This window comes from Alligator sinensis, unplaced genomic scaffold, assembly GCF_000455745.1.
Source record: "Alligator sinensis unplaced genomic scaffold, ASM45574v1 scaffold458_1, whole genome shotgun sequence".
Lineage (NCBI taxonomy): Eukaryota > Metazoa > Chordata > Crocodylia > Alligatoridae > Alligator > Alligator sinensis.
The window spans coordinates 1027680-1047159 of NW_005841944.1; the positions used below are offsets into that span (position 1 = coordinate 1027680).

General features: G+C 43.9%; 1 protein-coding gene across 1 annotated transcript in view; it reads left to right on the forward strand.

The window, feature by feature from the left end:
- FAM189A1 (family with sequence similarity 189 member A1) overlaps positions 1 to 19480 on the forward strand; it is a 458052-nt gene that overhangs the window by 435754 nt on the left and 2818 nt on the right. Inside the window, exons 8-11 of the mRNA XM_025199459.1 lie at positions 5400 to 5475; positions 11631 to 12215; positions 16492 to 16566; positions 17546 to 17874. Coding sequence (XP_025055244.1) covers positions 5400 to 5475; positions 11631 to 12215; positions 16492 to 16566; positions 17546 to 17874 — 1065 coding nt within the window. The remainder of the gene's footprint in view (positions 1 to 5399; positions 5476 to 11630; positions 12216 to 16491; positions 16567 to 17545; positions 17875 to 19480) is intronic.

The window sequence follows — 19480 nt, forward strand, 5'->3', positions numbered from 1 at the left end:
CCTGCCACTCTGGGCAGCCCAGAGGCAGCGGTGACAGACATGCAGGGCAGCCTGGAGTGGTGCGAGCTCCAGGTGGCTGCAGCAAGAACTGCCCAGCGGCAGTGAGGGGGAGGGGCTGCTTTTCGCTACACCAAGCAATAGTTTTTGCCTAGCACCACCACTGCTACTGCTGCTCAGCCCAAACAGGTGAGCCCAAAGCAGGCGTGGGGCACATGGAGTCAGGGTTGTGTGGTGCGGGTCCCCAGTGGTACTGCATAGCTGGGGGCAGTGGTGGTGGTAACCAGAAGGATCTGCCACCATCTGGGCTGCCTAGAAAGGCAGTCCTGCTGTGGAGCCACCACAGCCCCACTGCATGCCTTGGGGGCGGCAGGATGTGCCATGGGCAGCTGGTGTGGAGCAGGCACAGGCCGGGAATGGGGCTGTGCACTGCTTGTGGTGGTGCATGGGCTCTGGACTCTGGGCTGTTGCAGGGCGGGGGCAATGGCAGGTGCTGATCGGCTCAGGGGGTTGTGCGTGGGGAGCTCCCATACATACCTCACATACTCTCAAACCCTCCCCTACAAACCCTGCAACCACACCCTGCCCCACACACAAGCGCACACCCCACAAACACCTCACCCAGCCATACCCCCACATCTCTTGCATACACCCACATGCCTCTTGGGGGAGCTGCACTCCTACATGCACACACCCCCACCACCCTCCCCTTCCACACACCCCACAGCCCCCCACAAACTCCAAAGCCACACACACATCCACACAGCCCTACAAACCCCCCATTTTCACCCACCCACATCCACACGTACCCCCACACAGTCTCTCACATACCACATCCACACACCCACAGCCCCCTACAAACCCCATACCTCCCCACCCACAGTCACACCCACCCATACCCCCCACACTTCCCCCAGTATACAAGACTAAGACTTCATTTTGAGCTATTATGAAATCATGTCTATATACACAGCACAAATGCACACAAATGAAGAGAAAATATATATTTAAAATAAAATTAAAATATGTTATTGTGGATGTTTGATTTTTAGTAGGTAATTTGTTGTTTTTTTCTGGTTCCAAGATGTCAAACCCCCTTCCCAAAAGGAGTATTTCTGGGGGCAAAGGGAGGGACTACCAGTGGCAAAGTTCAGGGGTCAGGGGGCAGGACTTCCAGTCCCAAGATGTCGACCAGGGAGCAGGGCACTTGTCAAGGAGTGGGGCTACCCTTACAGCCCTTGATAGCTCACCAAAGCTCATTAAATGCCCCTCCAGCCAAAATAATTGCCTGCCCCTGATCTGTATTCTACATAGAGGTAGAAGTGTCTCAGAGTTAGCAGCCAATGCACTGCACCAGTGGAAATATTGATTTTAACCTTCTTGCCATGGCTGAACTGTCAGGTTTCTAGAATGTGCTCTGTACAAGCTCCATCCTGACTACATGTCAGAATACATGAGAAATGTTCAACAGGCTGGAGATGAGCACTGGTATGAAAAATCTAGTGTCTGAGTCCAAGAAGGTGCTTTGAGCAAGAAGTTAGAAATAGCTTACAAGTCTGATCCTGCACACTTTTTTTCTGTGATTAGGGGCGCACCAGGAAAAGACCTCATCTTTATATTGCTGCTATCTATGAAATTATATAACAGGCCCTTTCAGAAAAAGGGATCTAGTGAATGACAGGCCTTTTTCTCAGTATTCTCAAAGTTTTTTCTTTTATAGCCAAAACTGCAGGCATACTATATTTGTATTAGAATACCTTAATATAATTTTAAAATAACTAGGAGCTAGGAGTGCACGAGATTTGTAAGGGGATATGGAGGCCTCCTCTTCAAGTTTACCATAATGTCCCTTGTAATGGGAAAGTCTTAATTCTCAGGTGCAGGAAATGTAGAGCAGATTCTCTGCTGAAGCTGTTGAGACGACACAGCTTCTGTAGCTTCAGAACTCCAGCTTGCAGGTTGAAAAAGAGAGTCTGCAGGGCATAGTTCTGCCACACAATCTGCTGAAGTCCTGGCCCAGATCAGGCCATCACAGAGCGTATAGCCAACTGCACACAAGTTGCTAGCTTGAATCCCCCTGATGGCAATGGGGGCCAAACATCTGTGTCAGCCCATGGCTGTTGTGGCCTAAGTCAAATAAACTTGGTGGTCCTGTTCTCATACATCAGAAAATTCAACACTTCAGTTGTCATCCTCAATGCCTGTCTAAGCAGAAACTTGAGTGCAGGAAAACCAAAACCAGAAAAGTCGAGGGAGGAAATGTCAAAGATATTGAGCTCTCTTCTCATCTCTGGATGTGGTCTATGTGGAAGTCTGAGGCATGCTGATAGGACACTGCTCACACTCTGTGTGCCTGCACAAAACTGTTTTTGTTGGAGGGATAAATGAAGAACTTCATTTCTTAGAATTGCCTTTCTAGCATCTGTAATTAGCACTGCATACACCTACATGAAATATAATGGTATTTTTTAGCCCAGAAGTTCAAAGTCAATACCTACTCTTTGTCTAGCTCAGATTTATTTTGATCAGAGTAACAGCCTTGTCCAAACATGCAAGTCGTTTTACAGATACAATACAAACTGCAATGTACTGCACTGAGCAGAATTTATAAGGCCATTAAACATTTTTGCATGGACATTTGGTGGATTTTTTTATAAATGATCTACAACATGAACAAATCCTACTTAGAAAGCCTTTAAAGCATAAAAAGGATTTCTCCAGTAATATAAGGATTGAAGACTAACACAAATAATAGTTATGTAATTTTAGACATAATATACTTTCTACTTCAACTTAAATATTGTGTTTAATTTAAAAAGGACATTTGAGGATCATCTGTTGCTTCTGAGAGAATATCTCATAGACTCTCAGATTTTTCTTTAACATCTATAGTTTATGTTGCCAAGAGTTTATATCAAGGAGAAAGTTCTCTTGGTTCCTGTGCTTTCAAAACAGCCATTTAAAAAGCAAGTTTTTGTAACCTGCAAGTTCTGTATTATTTTGTGTCCTCGTCTGATGACTGGGCCATGTTGAGGGTTGCAAAACTCTTAGTGCTGCTACTGATGGATGCTGTCATTTTAGAAGAAGCAGTGCAATCCTTGATCTCTAGGCCTGATTCAAAGTTAAACATGAATATAAATGCTCTGCTGGATTGGGACCTTAGAGGTGAAGGCTCAAGAGTGATATGGATGATAGTTTTGAGCCATCACATTAATACTCATCCTCACACAGCAAATGAGATCTTCTATTTCTATATGCAGAGAAGAAAGATTTTTTAAGGATAAAACATAAGTAGATCATTTGAAGAGAACACCCTATCATTTTAACTGTCGATTTATTCTGCAACATCCCAGCACATCAGCTCTATCTGCTTGACTATTTCTGGTATCATTTTTTATGTAGATGCTTTTATTCACAAAACCTTTTATTTAAAAGAAAAATCACTTTTTAAAGTCGAACTGTACAACAGAACCCTTTGCCTCTTGCTTCCTTCTGTGTAAGATATATATTATAATTTAAAACGCACATGAAATGAAAGCGCTTTTCTTAATAGCTTTAGTGTAGTAATGTCATATTCAATTTTAGAGAGCGCCATATACAAATTAAGCCCTTGACACAAGAGCTTGCTCACAGGTGATTGATGATTATTTCCAGGCCCTGTCACCTATTGTAATGAACTTCTGCTAGTTAAATTCAGTCATACAGAAGCAGAAGTAATGCTTTCTGCTAAGATGACATCCATCTTGTGCCCTCCAGACCTTGTCTTAGTGCGTATTTTGGTATTCTTGTTTTATTTATAGGTACCATATATTTATTCAGCTTTCTTTTTCAACAGCAGTTTCTCACATAAATGTTCAAATCTGAGAGGGATTAGAAATAAGCAAGAACTGATCCAGAGCTACTGACTTTAGTAGGCTCTGGGTCAAGTCTTTAATGAGTTGTCTAGATTTGGTAAATGTTCCTCTTTAGTATAATTTCTCTGTGCTTCAGTCCCTCCTGACAATTTTGCAGAGAAATCTCTGGCAGGAATTTACCTGAATCAGGAGTGATAAACCCTTTATCAAGCCTTAAGTAAATGGATAGCTTTTTAATCCTACCTCTCCTTGGTCATTTAGAAGTAAATCAGGTTTTTCACTGTATATCCTTTTGCAGGCTTCTGCCCACAATCTGTTTTCAGAGAAAAAAAAATGTTCCTCCTTATTACCATGAAGCACTGCAATTTTCACAATGCCTTCAGCTGGCTTGCATGAAACTGGAGAAGTTTGTTAGCACAGACAGAATATAATTACCTGGATTGGAGTTTGCCTAAACACTGGTGCGGACATAAATGACTGATCATTAACTTCTGAGCAATATTTGAGCTGTTTTATTATTATTATTATTATTATTATTTCAGGACTGGTTTCTGAGCCAAGGAAAGGTAGGGGTAAAGATATTAGACTTAGAGTGAAGCAAGTCCTGGTGTTCAGGGCAGAGGGGCAGAAGGAGGAAATAAATGGAGAAAGCAGGAAATGCTAGTCAGCGTCCATCCAACAATGAAAAGCTGAAACTCAAGATGCCCTATCATGTGTCTGGCCCATGCTACTGTTGCTCAGCTCTGTCTGCTGTTATTGCATCGTTTGATATTATCCTTGGCAAGAAACATCATCTCATCTGAGAATGTCGATCTAAGGTCCAGAGTTGGTTCTGTTCTCCCACTGATGCACACCAGGGTTGATTTGTCTAATTCTTAAGAACTAGACACATTTCCTACATAAATCCACGCCACTTCAGCAAAAGAATGAGATCTCAGAATGGTTTCCCTTCTTCAGCTGCCGAAGACTGGAGAGCACCCCCTGTCAGCCACCTTAGGACACCTCATAGGGATGCTGGCATTGTTGGAGGTAGAGGATGAACAGCTCAGGATAACACCAGGTGTCAATGTCACAGCCAACAGCGATCAGGAAGTATGCTCTGCATTTGTACTTTTCAGGCCTGTCTGTGGATTTCTTACCACCGTTATGGGGACATAATGCTATGTCCCTGTCATAAACTCAACTAGAAAGGCAAGCAGAATAGGGAAAAATACAGGCTACTGAGGAAAGAGACTTGTTGTAATAGGGCCATTAGTTTTAAGCACTGCAGTCATTTAGCTTTATAATGTTAGCCAGAACCCAAGATAAATCTAGCTTGTAGATTCTGGGAAATCCAACAATTGCTCTTTGCTTGTTCCTTTACCCTGCACCTACTGCTGACCCAAAGACATTGTAAATTACTGTCTACTGATTTTAACAGCAACTTATACGAATAGCTGTTTCACATTACTAGATGGAGGTGTTAGATCCACAGCAATGTACTTCAGCTCTGTGTTTGTTAGGCAAGTAGTCTGCAGATTGATGCGCTGTTCTATTAAATAATTTCAGGTGACTGGGACAGATCCACAAGTGTCCGAATCCAGCCTGGGGGAGAGAAACACAACAGCAGGCTTCAGCACACAAGGTGAGTTTACTGTTGTTGTTACTTTTGGAGGAGGGGTCATAGTTTTAGAAGATGCTTTTTCTTTTTTATTGGAACGAGAAAGAGGAGGGACTTCATCTTGCTTTATCTTGGTCACTACCCATCCTTCTTGTTCACAAAGTGATGGAGCTAGAATGCCAGGTCAGGCATCAAAGGAAGACAGTTTCTCTTAAGCTGGCTCCAAGCTTCTGTGGGACCATACTTCAATGGGAAGTGTTTTGAGCTGAGGACAGTGATATTTTTTTCTCTCGAAAACATTTTGCACACATGCGGCCCTCTAATAATGATAATGATCATAATAAACAACTGCGAATGTCCTAGAGGTGATACAGTTTTGAACATCCACATCTATCTTTGCTACTGCTGGTTACAGATCCGTTTGCATGTATAAAGTCTCCAGAAGGCTGGCCAGAACCCAAGGGTACATCCCCATGAGCAGGGATGTGTGCTTCCCTGGGGAAGCACAAATATGTGCTGCTGCTAGTTGTTCCCAGGAAAAGACCCTGCACATGTGCTCTGGTGCAAGGCAAGTTACTCCAGGTGGGGTAGGGGAGGCTGGGGCCAGCACCTGGGTGGGCCCCAGCAGCCTTATCTGGAATTTTGGGGGCTTCCTGGGGCAGCTGGCCAGGGTCTGGTTCTGGGTGGCGCAGATGGTTTTTGACATGGTTGTTTTTTCTGGTGCACTATTTTTTTACATCAGGATCTCCTGGTATCAAAAAAACCTGCCACGTTGCAAATTAGCAGTGCAGTAAATGCATGCATGTGTGGTGTGTGTGGTTTGCAGCACCACAAATCACACATTCACGGTCATCTGGACATACCCCAAGTGTTTTTTGTAAAGATGGGTCTCTTGAATGGGGATGCTGATGAGTAGCAGGAAAGAAGCAATTAATTTATTGAAACGGTTTACTAGAACAGATTTTCAGTGGGACTGACGGTAAAAACTTTTTCAATGGTCATGATCGGGAATTCTAGTTTGCTGTGGGGAAAAAAGAAAAAAAATCACCACTTAAACAGCAAAAATCTGTGTTTTTCTGTGACCTACCAAAAGCCACAGTGGCATCCTGCAGAGAGTAGTGCAGTTTCTGCTCTCTCTCATTTTTTCTGTGGTTTTTGCTTAGGGCTGTGCGAAACGGCACTGTTCCATTTTGACTTCAGGTTTGAGGTTTGGACAGAACAGTGTTTTCTTTCAAATTTCATTTTGAGATGAAACAGCTATTCCATTTTGCTTTGTCAAAACAGTGAGGCTGTTTCGACATTGTTTCAATGTTTTGCCCGACCATCAGGCTGGGGAAAGGAACTCAGCCCAGCTGGGCTGTTCCCAGCCCCACGATCGGGCTGGGGACATGAACTCAGCCCAACCATCGCGCTAGATTGGGCTGGGGATGGGCTGACTTCCCATCCTCAGCCCGATTTAGCACGGGGGATGGGAAGTCAGCCCAGCTAGATTGGGCTGGGCTGACTTCCCATCCCCAACCTGATCGTAGGGCTGGGAAGGGGAACTGAGTGATTGGGCTCAGTTCCTTTCCCCACCCCGATCACAGCACTTGGGAGGGGAACTGAGCCCAGGCTCACTTCCCTTCCGCTGTGCTGTGATCGGCTTCCCACAGCCCGGCGGCGGGAGACAGGGAGAGCCAGGGCTGCTGGAAGCGCGGCCCTGGTTCTCCCCTGGTTCTCCCCTGTCTCCCACCACCTCGCTGCTGGCTGCTTCAAAAGTTGAAACATTTGAAACTTTCAAAATGTTTTGACTAGCCTTGTTTTGTTTCGAGGCTGTTTTCGAAGCCCTTTGTTTCAATTTGATTTCGCTGTTTCGAGCTTGAAATGAGTTGAAACAGTGTCTAATCAAAACAGCTGGTGAAATTTCACACAGCCTTAGTTTTCGCCTCTCAGTCAATCAGCAGTGCTCCCCTCTTAGCCCTGTTGCTTATTGGCCGAGAGGCAAAAACCGTAGCAAAAATAAGAGAGCAGAAATGGTGCCACTCACTGCAAGACACTGCCATGCTTTTGGTAGATCCATATTTTTTCCACAGTTTTCCACGGCTAATGGAAATCTAGAATCCCTGATTATGATCCCTGATTCATCTTAAATGACCAAATTATTACTTGAGGGTTATGCAAAACTAGGTAGCAGGTTGTCTCAATCTGCTTTCCGGGAGATAGGTGTCCATTTCATAGCCAGCACCATCAATCTGCATCTGGATAAAACTGAGCACCCTTTTTGAGTTTCAGTATAAAGTCTGAATTTGTAGCATGCTTTCTATTCTATCTAACCTACCCTCCTAAACAGAACTGGAACACACCACAGATCAGTGTAGTACTACCCATGGTGTGCCTGTTCTGTGAATAACCATCAATCTTTTGAGCTGTCAGTCTAGAAATAGACATCACCAAAGGAATTAGATGAGCTCTGTTGGGATTTGCACTGGTATAACTGATCTACTTTGTTGGGTAGAACGCATCGCCCATTGTCCCACCCATTGATCTTGTGGGACAATGGGTGGCATGTTCCCCACTTCTAGGCTATCTCTGGGGTTCCTGAAGATTTCTGGGGCGCACATCTCTGCAAGCAGATAACACCACTGCTTCCCAGGATCCTGGCGACATGTCTGTGGAAGCAGGAAACCTTCAACCAGCCCTGGAACCACACCAGAGGGTCCTGGCTTTCTCCACTTCCAGAGACATGTCTGCCCCAGGATCCATAGGATATGTCTTTGGAAGTGGGCAATGGTGGAGTTATCTATTTGCAGAGACATGTCCCCAGAAATTTCCAGAGCAAGTATCTGGAATCAGAGAACCATAACGTTCCCGATATCCAGGCATGCACCACAGATTGCTGGGGCACATCTCTGGAAGCAAGGAATGCTGGGCATGTGCTTTCCAGGCTTGAGGGGCCTGATTCTATGCAAGAATTCCCAAGGCATGCAAGACTGGGCCCCTCAAGCCCAACAAGTACCTGCCCAGAGTGGCAGGAAAGTGCTGCCGGGTCCTGACTACCCACACTCTCCCACCATGAAACAAGTAAATATTTACTGCAATAAAGTGACATAATTTATTACTACCTTTTTTGCAGTCACATTGTGGTGGGACAAAAGGTTTAGACATCTATATGCTGTCACTTTGTGCTGCCCTGAAATTTTTTAGGTAGCACAAAGACAACAGCTGTTTCTACTCTTAGTCCCTCACCTTTCTCTAGCACTAAGCATTCTTTAAACAGAACTGCTTGCTTCGACATTTTTGTGTGATGCTGACAATGGAAGGAGACCAGTTACTAAGTATGTTCTTATAAGGAATTTTCAAATATTTTCATAGCCGATGCTTTATTTTTGTTGAAACTGAATAAATTGGATCACTGTAATGACCAGATATCTGTTTTTTCTTACTGTTTTTTATTCAAATTATATATGATGTTCCAGTTAAGGTGGCATCAGTGATTCATTCATACACTTATTTTCAAGAGAGTAAGTTCTCTCGGTGGTATTCTTTTTCCCTTTTCACACCTAAATGGCACATTCTAGCTGTGTACCTAAGTGTTTAGAGCATTTATTCCTGCACTATCTATATTTTATGATTCCCACTTTTTTTTGTACCAAGCAAACAGTCAGAAAGTGTAAAGACAGTCTGAGGCCATTGAGTTATGCTGGCAAGTGGGTCCAAACAGCTCTAACCAGGATATACAGACTAGGGCTGTGAGAGGCTTCAGACCGTGCTTCAGATCTGGAGCTTTGGGCGCTTTGGTGCCTGAAGCAGCATGTCCAGATCGAAGCACTGGCTTCGTTAGGCTTTCCAAAGTGATTCAGAAAAGCTTCAGAGCCACCTTGGAAATCCAGCCATAGGGTATAATGAAGAAAAAATGAAATATCTATAACTTTGTTGTTTTTTGTCTGATTTGGATTAAATTTGCAGGGATCGTAGTCTCTGCTGAGAGCATGAAGCCTGCCAAGGTTTGAGAAGATCAGTGCACGGGTTCGGGGGGAATTGCACCCCAAATTCTTGAAAGCAAAACTGATGTCACGCGTATGTGTTACATCACAGGGAGGTGAAATCTGCAGAAGTGATGGCCCTGACTGAGGCCACAAAGTCTGCGAAGTTTCAAGAAGATGGGTGCAGGGGGTTGGGGGGAACTGCACCTCAAGCTGCGGGCAAGCAAAACTCGTGACATGAGTGACACTGTGTGTGTTAAGGTGCAGCAGGGTGAAAGCTGCAGGGGTGGTGGCCCCTTCTGCAGCCACAAAGCCTGCCAGCTGTCGATAAGATAGGTGCAGGGCTTCTGGGCTCTGGGGCCCTGCACCTCTGGCTGCTGACAGTGAAAACTCATGACATGGGTGCTTGTGCAACTAACTGTCTCTGTCTTGGGGCACGGGAGACGCTACTGCAGGCCTGGCTGCTAAGCTACTGTGTTACTAGTTACCAATCAATCACCAGCTCAATACACAGTACCTAGCTAATGTATCCAGTTAATTACCATCAATAACACCTACAAAAGCAGAGACTAAGGAGAGGAAAGAATCAATACAGACAATCAACTGCCCCAAGACAGAGACAGTCAGTTGCACAAGCACCCCTGGCACAAGTTTTGTCTATCAGCAGCTAGTGGTGCAGGGCCCCAGAACCCCCCTGCACCAATCTCCTTGACAGCTGGCAGGCTTCAGGGCCACAGCAGGGGCCACCATCCCTGCAGCTTTCATCCTGCTGTGCCTTAACACACAGTCACACATGGCACAAGTTTTGCTTGTCTGCAGCTTGAGGCGCAGTTCCCCCCAAACCCCTGCACCGATCTTTTTGAAACTTGGCAGGCTTTTTGGCCTCACCAGGAGCCACCACCCCAGCAGTTTTCATCCCCCTGTGTTGTAACACACACACATGACATGAGTTTTGCTTTCAAGAATTTGGGGTACAGTTCCCCCCAAGCCCCTGCACTGATCTTCTTGAAACTTGGCAGGCTTCATGGTCTCTGCCCCCCAGCTCAGTAACTGATGCCTCTTGGGTCCTGGGAGGTACCTGGGGTCTCCCCATGGCCAGTTGTCGAGCCAAGTGAGGTGCGGGGCAGGGGTCCATCCACCCCACCATCTCAGCATTCACAAGCCACACCTGGTACCTCGAGGTATGTAGAAAAAACATTTAAAGCCGTGCCTATGGCCAGATAACTGATTCTCCAAATCAGCATTGAATCTTCAGATTCAGATTTGGCCGAATTGATTTGGGACATTGATCCAAATCAACGAATCTAATCACTGTCCCTGATTTGGGCTGAATCTGAATCGAATATGGCCTGTTTCGCACACCCCTAGAAAATATCTTGTCACAGGCATAGTTATGTTTTTCCCACCGAAAGGGTTTCTTTTCCTCGCTATTTGAAATAAATTCTGGTAACAAAGCAGAGGAAAATATGGCTTTGTCCAGACACATTTTCATGTAGTGTCCTGGAAAAAGTGCATAACAATCTGGTTCAGGGGTTTTGATGATGACGTATTTCTGCACAGAATGCCAAGCTTCTGTCTGAAGCAAAGAGACAAAAAAAAAACTCTGATGCCTTCTGTGTTTTGTATGATAGAGATGTGGCACAAGGGTGGATTCTCTTCTGGAAAGCTCTTTGATGTATATTTCAGCTGTGTGATGTCTGTCTGCAAGGTGCTAGGTGCAAAGCTAGTACTGATAGGTGTAAATCTGTGATCAGAGTCTTGGTTTCTGAATATCTGTGTAAAGTGTTGTTCATACCCCTTTCACAATCTCTCATGTTAAATCTTTAAGAAACCAACAGAAAAAGGGCTGCTTTCCTGCTGTGGTAGGAGAATATAGTATGGTACTGCCTTTTGAGGATGTTTATGAGCTGAAGACAATAGATAAGAGCAGCCCAGAGCATTTTGTTTGACATACTAAAGCAGGAGGTTGACACCAGTCTTTCTTTCCCTGTCATTTGGCCATCTATAATATATTAAGCCTTCTTATTAGCATCTTTATTATTAAGATATTGATTTAGTTTAATGAGTTGAACATTGAGATCATTATCTCTTTAGGAAGAGGACTGCCTTCATTTTGTGTCTTGTATAGCACTGGCATCTCTCTGGCGTATAAAAGAATGAATGCTAATAACATGCAGCACTGCAATATGCTAATACTCTAAATTCCTTGTTTTGCAGTTTCTGTTGACAGTGCCTCTCTGATGGTCTCTGAGGTGGCTGATATCCCAGATCATAGCTACTCCTCAGAAGATCTGTGCTCTCTGGAAGTTCAGGGATCTCTCCGCTCTGCAGACTTTTCACCCTACAGCACAAGATGCAAAGGAGCTACAAACAGGAGCTGCACCAGTTTGGATCACAGTATTCACAGGACTAACTCACAGTGTTCCCCTGATGAGGATGGCAGTTCCCATAGCAGAGGCTCTATGGACCGGCCTCAAGGCCAGGATTATGAGAACTGTACTCATGGCAAATCCTCAGACTGCTCCTCAGAGAACTACAGCCCTTCAGAAAGAGAATCCCAGAGCTCCATTAGAGAAAACAAAGCCACGCCACCCTTGAAACAAATGAAAATGTGTTGTGGGGTCTTTAGTCAGCCTGCTGCTGTACGCTCTCAGCCCTCTCCCTGTTCTGTGCCTGCACATGCTTCATGGCAGTCTGGCTGCCCCGAGAGAACTGCCCAACAGCATCGCATTAGAAAATACAGAATTTCAAATATAGTCCGATCTACTAGTGATCCTGTTTCTTGTTCATCCAGCACAGAAGGTGAGTGTGGTCCAGGAAAAAAAAACCCAGTGTGGGACCAAACAAGTAGATGTCCTGCAGTTGGATGTTATAGGAAGCTTTCTGAGGCAGGGTGATTCACACACACAGGTTTTAGTTGCTTATAAATTTAGGAATTTTAGAAAGAACAAATGCAAGGTAAAAATTACTGGGTGCAATTAACAATAGTTTTCTAAATTTTACTGGCATATAACGGACAGTTGTCTTCACCTGTCTGATACTGTCGCAGTAATCACCAAATCTAAGAGTTGAATGGATGCTTGGGTATAACTGGGTGGCTGTGAATAGTAAGTAGCATATGGCAGGGGGTGGCCCCGTTCTCTTTTCCCGAAGCCACGGCTGTGCCCCAGTTCTCTTTTCCTGAGGCAACACTGTTTTTAACAGGAATAATGTCTCTCTCTACAAGAAGCAAGTATTGTGCAACTGTGTAGTGGTAAATGTTAGAGGGATGGGGAGCTCAAGTGCTGCGGAGAACGGCAAGGCAGTGGGTAAGGTAGACAGCCTTTGGCTTTCTCAGATTAACCTCTTCTGATATAAGCCCCCAAGCGAGGGAGAGGTGTTTGTTAGCAAGATTCAGGGCCTTCATAAAAATCAGTTTATTACTTTGCAAGAGAATATTTGTTACAGCAGGGAATAAATTGTCTGAAGGATAACAGAGTATAAGTGTCTATGTCTGTTTGAAAGGCACAGGCATCATCAAAGGCAATAACCTGGATGTACACTATATTGTTAAATCCCTGTTGTTTTCCTGCCGAGTAGAGTTTGGCAGAGGACCTGATTTGATTAGTCTCTTCTGTGTGTTCCTACAGCTGCCCACTGGCACATATGCCCACATATGCCATGACAGATGCTCTCGCTTCATTCTTAAAGCATCTCCCAAATATATGCATCATCTGCTCTAGAAATCAGGGGTTGCTGAACTCTCATTAGGCTAGAGAAATTCATTTTGTGTGATTTCCAAACCTCTTGAACCTCATGGGTCTGAAAATTGGACTCAGACATTATTGAGTTTGTATTCTGCTTAGCAGGGACTGTAAATGAAAATTTTGAAGACAGCAGGATAAATGTGTGTGTGGAGGAATTTTACCATACAGGAATCTCTCTTATGCTCATCGACCTCATAGGAGGTTCTCTAATTATCAACAGCTCATTTTTTAAAATTAAATCCCCCTTGAAGAAACACAAGAGTTTAAATGAAAAGAAAGGTGAGTAACTGCACACTGATCAACAGGCCCATATTCAAAAAATCTCTCTCCTTCAGGTTTCCATTCCTAGTCATAACATTGACCCCATCCTGTCACTTCCTGATAAAGAGCTTGTTGAACATTAGTTGAAAATCACATTAAACAAATACATTTCTAATGACGTGTAGCAGCCCCTCGAGCTTCATCTGGCCTGGTCTGGGTCTCTTGAAATGGATGATGCAGGTGCATTAGGGAATTGTAGAGTTTATCAGTGATCATTGAGATGCCAGTCTGATGCTTTAGGCTGACCAATGTGCATTCAGTGAGCCTTGGTCAAGTTGGTTTACATAGGGGAGAGACATGCTCTTGTTATATGTTACAATTTGCATATGCTAACTCTAAGGAAAGTTAGGCAGTATAACAGTTAGCATGTGCTGAGATCAGTTATGCTTTAAGGTTTAATACACTAATATGCATAGCTCTAATACCCTAGAGGTCTCCCTGCTCACCTGCACCCACCCCCACCCTTTCCTGGAGATGTCCAGCTCTCCCTGGTGCTTTGTCAACCCAAGAAAATAGAGTTCTGTACAATAAATCACCCATGTAGGCGGGGGCACCTGGGAGTGGTGCATCCTGGGGTACTGGTGGTCTGCAGGGTGCTGGTATTGGCCCCGTGGAGCAGACTGATGTTACTGCAACACGAGCTGCCTCACACTAGCTGGAGATAATTGTCACCCAAAGCAGTGTAACTCTGAGAGGCTCAGAGGGCACATAGCTCCTCTTGTCATGCACGGACACTCCTGTTTGGAGAGCATGTAACATGTGGCAAAGGTAACATCTAATGACAACCACAGATCTAGGGTCTTTATAAAGAGAACTGAAATTTGGGAAACCTATCAGGGATTGGAGCATGGGAGCAAGACATAAGCAGCCAGGGAAGAAGTGAATGTGAGAAAAACCCAGTGATTTTAGGAGTGGGGGACACAGGATCAGCAAGGCAGCAGAGCCTAGAATCATAGTGGGTTAGAGTCATTAGGGCTAGAAGGGACCTCAGGGGGTCATCTAGTCCAACACCCAGCTCAAAGGACGACCATCCCCAACTGGATCATCCCAGCCAAAGCTTTGTCTGGCTGCATCTTAAAAACCTCCAAAGACGGAGATTCCACAACCTCTCCAGTGACCTGGTCCAGTGCTTTACTACCCTCCCAGGGACAAAGTTTTTCCTAATATCTAACCTAAACCTCCCTTGCTGCAACTTGAGACCATTGCTCCTTGTTCTGTCATCTGCCACCACTGAGAACAGTGAGAATGGCCTCACTGTTCTCAATATTCCTCAGGAGAGAAATGATGGAGAAATTATGCTATCATGATGGAGAAAAATCTAAGAAAAATATTAGTTAGAGCTGTTACTTCTCTCCTCAAGATATCTGCCAGGTGTTCTATAATCATAACCCTTGATGTTGAATGTCTGTGATGCTACTACAATTGCATAGCAACTAGTTTCCAGCCTCAAATGTTATAGCGTAGTAGCCACAGTGACTCAACAGCCATTATGTTCAATGTGTTAATAATCGAGAATGTCACTATTTCCAAGGAAGTTTAAGCCTTTATGGACTTTTGTGTCAAAATCCATAGAACTGTGTGTCCCCAAACAAGCTTAGGGGACACATTATGGGCTCTTTGGGCAGTAGTCTCTCATTTGCCCCCTCATGCTGAAAGTCAGATTTCTTTTAGTAGGGAAGCTACTGTTGCAGACAGAGGCATGATAAACCACATGCCTTTGGTGTAGTGGGTGCCTTTATATTCTGCCAGGCTCTGAGCAATACCTATTTCTGTATCCAAGGAAAGGTTATATATCAGCTACAATGATGGCCTCTTGCTAGTATGAGCTGCATCTATGTTAACTCTGCTATGTTAACTCCCAAAAAATCAGTGCTAGAGTAGACAAGACCAAAGTAACCCCATCCTTTGCTGCCATTTACAATAGTGACAGCTGCAGCAAAGAGTAGGGTAGTTTTTACCGCCCGTTTTGCTTTATCACAGGTACATCATGCATTACCAATACAGTAAAGGTTGCAAGATAACCTCAGGATAAAAACCTTGAAAAACCTCTCCTCTTCACTGGAGAGCCATATGCCAAGTGTCACAGGACACAGGCACAAGGGGATATGGTAAGGACAAAGTAGTAGCCCTCACTTTTAATTTCCTTATGACTTTCCCAAGCCCAGAAAACTGGTTTTATTTTTTTCTTTGTTAAAATTAAGCACCGTGCCAGGAAGGGCAGGGTCATGGGGCCATGGCCAGCACATGGGGTTGGTCCAGCGACCTACAGGCTGGTTTCACGGGTTGGATCCAGCCAGCAGGCCATATGTTTGAAATGCCTGTTTTAAATCAAAAAGACTGAGGTGGCAAAAATTATGTGGCATCATTGTGTTGGCATCCTAGATGCCCACATTAAAAGGCAGGGTACCACTGGATGTGCTTGCACATGCTTTTGGAACACTCTGTAAGTTAAATGATGCTCTGGTAAGAGATGGAGCGATCATTCTTCAGGACACACCTAGTACCTAACCTCAGTAGTACAGGCAGCTTTGCCTGCATCAGGCAGAATTTGGAAAAAGTTGGTGCGACTGTTAAACAGCACTCAGCTCTTGCTGACTCCTGCTACCTACAGGATCTTCTGGGTCTGCTGAGAAAATGCAGTAGGGCTTGCTTCCCAGAGGAGTTGTGCCCTCACAATACTCGTAATTAGCCTTATGATATTTAAGGTGTGGACTTTCATAAATGCATATAAGACTACAAACAATAGGGGAGAAACTCTGGAACTGAAAGTTGGACTAAGGATTATTTTTGCACATACTTGGTCCCTGTTTATCGGTTATGTTTGTTTTACATGCATATTAACAATAATGCCATTCATGCCACTTCTTTTGTGGGGGGAGATGGAGGGGGATGGAGGGGAGGAAGAGACAGTAAAACTTATTGCTGATGCAAAGACAGACTATGCATTTTCCCCCTTTCCTTTCAACAGCAGATAACAGATTTTTTTCCCCCCCTCCCTGCTCTGATTAAAGGTGATAATTGTGCCTGTGCTCCTACATGGAGCCAGCATCAGGAAGCAGGATTATCTCAGGCTGCAGTAGAGACAGGTGAGGATCAGTATCCTAAAGTAGGATTATGATTGCTTTTCTGTTATATAAATAAGCCAAGCCTCCAAGTGAGCACTGTGGTTGAGCCATTGTGAATCATTTCTCCCCAATCTGTTAATAACAACATGCATAAATTATGTATAATATTTGACATCACCATTTCCATGGCAGTGCTCCCTTTCCCAGATCCAGATGCTCCCAGTCTGGTTATAGTGCTGAACCTGGGGCATAAGAAACTATTTTTTTCTTTTCCTCTAGTGCTTCATTATTGTTTTCCCTGGAAGGTGAGTTTTCCCACAGCATCACAGGAGGGATGGCTGCAGAGCTCCCTGATAGAAGTTATAATGCAGCAGAACCACATGGCTGTTATTTTTTTTCTAGTAGTTTGAGTAAAAGCCAATGCTGAAGTGGAATGGAGACCTTGAACTCAATTTTAGCCTAGCTGTGGCTTCTGCTCTATTTTCCCAAACCCTTGACTCATTTTTCACTTTGAAATACAATTATTTTGGCCATCACAAGTCTTAGGCTTTCGTCAGGCTGACCAGGACTGCTGTGAACCTTATTGTACAGCTACGACTTAAACCTTATCAATTGCATGGGGCAGCAGATGTGTGTAAACGAGTTCGTCTCAGTCCTGTCTTTAATGGATATATGTCCCCATGCACAATATCAATTGAAACTGTAGTTAGCAGGACTAGCAGGCAGGCTTGTAACCTTCCTCCGTCCCCAGTGTGGTCCATTTTGGCTCTGGTGAAGAACGCTTGTCTTGACACTGTCAATACTGGTTTTGCTGTGTCGGCAGACCTGTCCCCAGTAATGCTGATGTGTAATGTTTAACTTTGCCTTGGATCGGTGTTTTTGAGGGTGTAACAGAAGTATGATAATATTCAAGCTAAATTCTGTTCAAGTTTGAGTTGACACCTGTCTCTTTGCTGGCTGTTTTTTTTTTAAAGATACATTTTCCCCCCTTTATTTTTAGTTCCTGTTTCTAGTTCTCATATGGCTGCCTCTGCTTGCCAGGACTCTACAAGCCGTTTCTTATCAACTGGAAAATTTAGCGATCCAAGAAAAGCTGATCAACAGTTAAAGCCAAAGGCCTTACAGACCATCTCCAAAGAACGACCACACTCATTAGTGGATCTTAAGGCCTATAAAGACACAAAAATTTTAGTGGCTAAGTTTTTGGAACATTCAAATTGTAATCTCCCCCCAGAAGTACGACACGTCGTGAACAGCATTAGATCTGTAATTAAATCGGATGAAAGACACATGGAAGAAGCCATCTTCAGTGCCAACATTATAGACCAGGTAAGGTCCATTATGGTTTTTTATGCCTTTATTTAACTATGATAAACACATAACCCAATATAAAATAAAAGCAACTGATTAAATCATGCAGAATACTTTTACTAGCATACTTGACTTTGGGTTTGTATTTTTTTAATGGCAGGCCAAGCTTTTTTTTTTTTTTTTTGTAGTGAACAAGACAAATTTGAAGATGGTCTTTTGCTTCACAAAGCAGGAACTAATACTAATGATATTCAAAGAAATATGGAGGGAACGCCCACCTATTTATAACTTTGTCCACCCCAAATATAACCTTGGGTGGGAGTGGAGAAGATATTTGCAGAGGGGTGTCTGTTTGTATACAGACTACAAAAATTGAGGGATTGACTCAAATACTGAATTCTTACAGCTCTTAGAATGAAGGCGTAAGGGATCTTTACGCATTTGACTGAGGAATAAAGTTGGGCTGAAATGCTTGGAAGGGACCATAGAAACAAAGGGACTGAATGGTGAGAGCTATGTAGTGCAGTTTGTAATCTCACAGATGAACTGCATGTTTTTTAACAGCCAAACTTTGAAGGCCTTGATTTCAATGGGGCTTTACTTGAATAAGGCTGCAGGACTGGCTGTTTATTAGGTTTTTTTGTGTTACAAAAATATCAACAATACAAAGGAGTGTATTCCCCGCAATGTAATAGAGACAGGTAGCACACAGACACAGGCTAACCCACATTTAGTAAGATCCTAAGGTTCTTACATACCTGGGTGGAGGGATGGCATGGGTACATGGGAGCAGCATGGATATATGGGAGCAGCTGCCTATTCTAGATGTCGTCTCCGTAGCATTTGCCTGCTCTTCATTCCTCCCTCTCCCGGAGCATGTCAACACCTTGCATCCTTAAAAATGGATGGTAACAGCTAAACAGCATTGTGAGAGAAACTGATGTGCAGTAGAAAATGTACGGTATTGAGAGCAAGATGGTCTTTTGCTAGCTGCCAAGCAGAACAAAGTGGAATACTGGTTCAGAGTACAATGCTGCCTGGAAAGCAGTAATATCCTGAGATGCTTAGAATTAATTGCACAATGATGCTGTACCATTAACATATTTATTGCTTTCTAACATTATAGATCTTTAACTCCCAAAGGTTAGAAAGCTGAAATCAGTGTACTAGGTTTTTAATGCAAAACTATAACTTCTCACAAAGAAACCTACCAAAGATGAATTAGTGTTTTATACAGATAGTAAAAACAGAAACCAATAGTGCAATTTTTATCAAGTGTGAGCTTTTGAGATCCATGAAGACAGATGACCGCTTCAAAAAAAAGCCGTTTTATTCAAGTTTTCTAGTCACCAAACAGTACAGGGTACGTGCTGGCAGAAGGGCTGGCCGGGGCATGCGGGTGCTCCAGTACAGGTGTAGCATAACAGTTATTCCCTGCACTGAAGCACTCTCATGCCTCAGCCAGCCAAGTCAGCAGCTACACATGCACTGTGGCACACTAAAAAACTGCAGCAGGGTAATACTTATATTTACTACAGTTTATTAGTTTACTACGGCCTAATAGGGCCACATGTGTAGACACTGAAATGTTTACTCTGTAGCTAACTGGGCAGCTCAAGGTAAA